We start from the raw sequence: 5,435 nt of genomic DNA, 5'->3' as shown, positions 1-5,435 counted from the left end.
AGAAGGCAAGAAGGAATACACCAAGTCTGAATTACGAAGAAGAAGAAAGAACGAGCTCAAGCTAATGGCGGACAAATGTAAAATAAGTTACGATCATACCACCAACAAACAATAATTTGTAGAGAAAATCATGTACTGGCAGAGTCAGCAAGATAGACTTACCGATGCAGAAGTAGGAGATGTTGTGAGGGTAGAAGCAGATAGACCATATGTTGGCAATCCAGTGCCCAATGTTGACGATGCTGCCGAAGTAGAAGAAGTAGAAGAGTATGAATATCAGGTTGGAGATGGTCAGCATAGCTATACCTCTGAAGAATGTGACAACTGTTACGATTGGGATGGCGAAGAGAATCCCTTTGACACTAGAAATTGACACATTGAAAGCTCACTTAATGAAGCCGAGGCCAATGAATCGGCAAATAAACATATAGAAGCGGAATTGGGAATTGGGTTATAGTACATGGTGAACAGTATGTCTGACGCGCAAGTACTGCAAAATCTTAAGCGGCATAATTTAAACTTACCAAACTCACCGACTCCCTTCGAGCCGATCTACTCGACATGTGGACACACAATGCTTACAACGATTGCTATGACGAGCTGCATCGTTCTTCAACCCAAACTATTATGAAAACACTACGCTACTAATGGCTGACAAACAAGATACGCGCGATACTATGCTTCGAATGGTCGATAGATGAACACGCCTTCTGTGCATAGTGCGCAATGTACTACTTCTACTACCATGCAATGTACTACTTCTACTACCCTGCAATGTATTTACTACTTTCTACTACTACTACTGTTTACTACTATTTCAATAAATATATCACGAGAGAGGCCTGTCGGTTGGTAATTATTTAAATTTGCCCAAAAAAAAACTAAAACAATAAAAAACCTGTCGTTTATTTACACCTACTTGCGCTTATATTTCTAAGAACTTTGAGGTAGTCGTTTCATAATTTAAAACATTAGTGTTGTAAACTCGGGGTAGCAAACTTTTTACTTGAGGTAGCAACCTTTTTACTTGAGGTAGCAAAAAAATTCTGAATGGTAGCAAACTTCTTCTAAAATGATAGCAAACTTCTTCTGAATGGTAGCAAACTTTCTTATCGGAGGCTCAAATCTTGAGGGGGGGGGGGGGTTTTTAGGGTTACAGTACTAAATAAATATAAATGTGTATATATAAATATAAGCTAATACACACGAGTCCCAACATGATCCTCAGGCCAGCTAACTAATCCTACGGCACACAATGATATTGTGGTGTCAATTCAATTTCGCGCTACTCCAAGCAATTCTACATATGCAATTACATATTTTTCAGTACTTGATTCTGTAGAAGGCCAGCTATGTAAATATCGTACTACTACTCCTACGACACATAATTATATTGTGATGCCAATTCAATTTTGCGCTACTCCAAGCAACTCGACATCTGCAATTATATAATTTTCAGTTCTCGATTCTGTAGAAGGCTAACTATGTATTATACTACTACTCCTACCACACCCAACGATATTGTGGTGTCAAACTAGCGCTACTCCTACCACCTGTAGAAGGTCAGCAACGTATTATACTACTATTCCTACCACACCCAACGATATTATGTTGTCAAACTAACGCTACACCTACTACCTTCTGTAGAAGGCCAGCTATGTATTATACTACTACTCTTACCACATCCAACGATAATGTGGTGTCAAACTAACGCTACTACTACCACCTTCTGTAGAAGGCCAGCTATGTACTATACTACTACTCCTACCACATCCAACGATATTGTGGTGTCAAATTAGCGCTACTCCTACCACCTTCTGTAGAAGGCCAGCTATGTATTATACTACTACTCCTATCACATCCAACGATATTGTGTTGTCAAATTAGCGCCACACCCAACGCTTCTATTACACCTGGTACTACTACTACTATTTTGTATAATAATTTACAGTATATATATACATAGGACATGTTTGACAATTCCAACCATTCTGACAATTGTTTATAAAATTACTGTAGCTTTTTTAAAAACAACCAAAAATACAATATGCCGGACACCTGTAGTGCGTGTAAATGCTTTGTTGTAGCCGACGCTGTGTACATGAAGCATGGCGAGTTCTTCAGAAACAGACTGATGCAGTTTAAACTGTACCACATAGAGACTCATGGAATAGGGCCATATCTCATGGGCGTCAAAAATCCCCATGTATGCTGTATTCATTTCCGCGAAGAGGACTTCCACATATCTCCGGCAGGAGACGGCAGTCGTGAACGACCGTACGAATTCGGTCGTCTTAGAACGAACAAAAGTCGAACCGCAACGTCGCGGTTGTATATATCCCGGTGCGAGGAGCAATCATATCAGGATGCGAACGATGGTTTGTTGTCACCAACTAACACCATACACTATAAAACGGTTGAGAGCTTCGCGGTTGTTACCGAAGTACAGTGGGGCGTCCTATATTAAACCAAGAGACACCAATATCCGGCTCTCCCTCATAATCGTCAACACCATCACCCGATGCCACTACTACTGCTGCTACTACTTATACCACCGCGCACAGTGCTACCACTTCTGCTGCCCAGCACCCTTCGAGACATAGTCAACCTACTGGTGGTAGTCGTAGTACTACGCGCGGAACTACTACTACCGCGCACAGTGCTACCACTTCTGCTGCCCAGCACCCTCCGAGACACAGTCAACCTACTGGTGGTAGTCGTGGTACCACGCGTGGAACTACTACGCTACCACTTCTGCTGCCCAGCACCCTCCGAGACATAGTCAACCTATACAGGCAGTTGTTAGCGTGCGGTGTGGGGACTAATAGTAAAGTGCTAGTGTATCTAAAGTATGGTGCATTCGAATGAATGTCTTTATCATCTCACGCGCTGTTATATACTGATGGTGTTTGTACTAGTGTTCAACCACTTGGGTTGGCCAGGGTAAAAACTCATATGATCAGTATGAGAAACCTTATGCAGAACACTTTAGCACTCGGATGTATTTTCCAGAAATAAAAATATCATATTCTCTGTTACTACACTCAGTCTCGGACCTCAAGAAGTCTCAAATTACTCTTACGTTCTCTCGGGCTGACCCACCTATACTTATAGTTTCAAATTGCTCTTACGTTCTCTCGGGCTGACCCACCTATACTTATATTAATTTGAGAGCAAGTTCCAAATTACTCTCGGGCTGACGACGTAAAACGTTATTAACATATATAGAAACCCTACTGTAGTCTCTCACTCCCCCTCAATTTTACAATCAAGGGCTGAAGGCTAAAGACCTGAAGGCTAAAGGCTAAAGGCTGAAGGCTGAAGACCTAGATTGTGAAATTGTTGACTCTGACACTTCTGTAGATGGGTTGGGCGAAAAACGTTGAACAAACAGATGAATATTTGTCGAAAACGTTGACGAATTGGAACTGTTGAGTATTGACTCGATAAAAATTGATGAAAACGTTGACTCGTTGGGACTGTTGACTCGATGAAATTGCCGAAAACGGTAGCTTTCTGAAGAGTAGACTATCTCCTGTACAGGCAGGCTTCACGACAGAGCGTGCATAATCTTCTGTACGGGGACAGGCATAACAATGTCGCAGGTAAATTTACTCATGATATTTTCATATAAAAAAAAAGAAATTTTGCTTTCAGAAGCGGTGTCGAATGTCGACTGTGGTGCGGATGCTGGAGGATAGCTCCCTTCTGCGTTGTGGCATAGTAGTGGCGTATTTGTTGTCGTTTGGTCGTTGTAGTAAATTCGCTAGCTGCTGAAGCTACGAAGACTGGTGACGAATATCCGAAACAAAACATGTTGCAAAATATTTGCAACAGGAGCCAAAAACCCCCCACAAAAGTCACCGAAATTCTAGCAAGTCAAAAATCGACGAAAAATAAACTTCGCGCAAAAAAACAAATAAACACAATAAATTTATCTCGATTGATGATTGGTCCAGGAGAAGAAAAAAAATTGGTGCTGGGCTGCTCAGCTTGCCACGGGTCGACTGGACCAAAAATACTCCAGGCGACGAAAATTCAAGATAGAGTAATCAATGCTGTCGAAGCGGAAGAGTCGGAGTCCGGAGACACCGAGAGACAATAGACTCTGAGGCTCTCTACAAAGTAGGCTGACTCAGGGCTCAGGGCTCAGGGCTGAGGTCTCGGGTCTCGAGTCTCGGGGCTTAGAGCTCAGGGCTCAGGGCTGAGGTCTCGGGTCTCGGGTCTCGGGGCTTAGAGCTCAGGGGCTCAAGGGCTCAGGGGCTCAGGGGCTCAGGGGCTCAGGGGCTCAGGGGCTCAGGGGCTTAGAGACTCAGGGATTAGGGCTATCTGCCTCGGCTGGCTGGCTGGGCTGGCTGGCTAGGCTGGCTGGCTGGGCTGGAGAGTAGTATAGGTTGGTAGCTCGAGAGTAGAGTGACCTGATGAGTTGTTAGAGTGCAATGTAGTAGACTTTAAATAAAGCGCAAATGTATTTCTGAACTCGCCTTTGGTTTTACACCTAAGGTGTTTGTGCTAGTGTTCAGCCGCTTGGGCTAGCCAAGGTAAAAACTCATATGGTCAGTGTGAGAAACCTTATGCGGAACACTTCAACACTTTGATGCTTTTCTTTCTCAACTTCTCTGCAACCAAATCTCACGCTGATCACATGATGCCTTTCCACATAGGTTTTGACTCACATAGAACCGCAGCTATTATAAAAATGTTGCGTTTGACCGGCTGAATCCACTCTCGGAAGTCGGTTAAGTAATAGCTCAACTGTTAAGAGTAAAACGAGTAGCGTCGCGCTGAGAGTAGGCTGATACTTAGTAGTGCAGTTTTAAATGTCGTATCAATGAGTACGTCCCCCAAGTTTCCTAGCTGAGCCACATACTTCGGATAAATGATTGTACCATCAGCTACTTCGAGCGCATACCGGTCATTAATGCGCATGTTGCTGACGAGATGATGTTTGTGGTATTTATAGGGAAGTACGTGTATGGTGGCGCAACTATCGCAAGCTAGTCAGTATCCACCTATGGAATCTCTATCTGACTGATCATTCACCTCCTTGTTGTCGATTGCGGGGTTAATTGTGGAGAATGCAATCTGTCTGTTTGCAGGTAACTGGTCATCAGATATTAGTGCTGACATAGCTTTGTCCTGTCTGCCTTCCTGAGCTTGGCGTCGATTGCTCTGGGATCTATATGTTCTGTCAATGTCTTGTGAATGTTGGATATCTCGTGCATATCTGTAAGATTCGGTCTATCAAGGCGATATTAACGCCTTAGAGTAATTAAACGCGTAGGTAAAGTCTACGTATCGGGAAATTCAAAGTAAATACATGAAATAAGTCTTTAGTAAAGTTAGGTAAGCCTCGTGAAAACAGCAATACTCTGAGGGATTGTGAGGCTGAGACATTGCCTATATATAATCCTCTCAGTACTGTTTTCGCCGAA

At 43.1% G+C, this 5,435-nt stretch overlaps 2 protein-coding genes across 2 annotated transcripts in view; both read left to right on the top strand.

Annotated features, from left to right (window-relative positions):
- The window catches only part of SARC_03195 (hypothetical protein), a gene marked incomplete at both ends in the record, with an annotated part of 1,746 nt that extends 1,373 nt beyond the window's left edge, over positions 1–373 (top strand). The window contains one exon of the mRNA XM_014303025.1: positions 123–373. Coding sequence (XP_014158500.1) covers positions 123–373 — 251 coding nt within the window. The remainder of the gene's footprint in view (positions 1–122) is intronic.
- Positions 374–2,047: 1,674 nt separating this feature from the next.
- Positions 2,048–2,782, top strand: SARC_03194 (hypothetical protein; the record flags this gene model as incomplete). Its single annotated transcript, XM_014303024.1, has 2 exons — positions 2,048–2,378; positions 2,565–2,782. 2 exons carry the CDS (start codon positions 2,048–2,050, stop codon positions 2,780–2,782), a joined length of 549 nt encoding a protein of 182 aa, XP_014158499.1.
- Positions 2,783–5,435: the final 2,653 nt, after the last annotated feature.

Source organism: Sphaeroforma arctica (assembly GCF_001186125.1).
Source record: "Sphaeroforma arctica JP610 unplaced genomic scaffold supercont1.157, whole genome shotgun sequence".
NCBI classification, from domain to species: domain Eukaryota; class Ichthyosporea; order Ichthyophonida; genus Sphaeroforma; species Sphaeroforma arctica.
The sequence above is the reverse complement of the archived record's forward strand: the minus strand, read 5'-3'. Positions and strand labels throughout refer to the sequence as shown.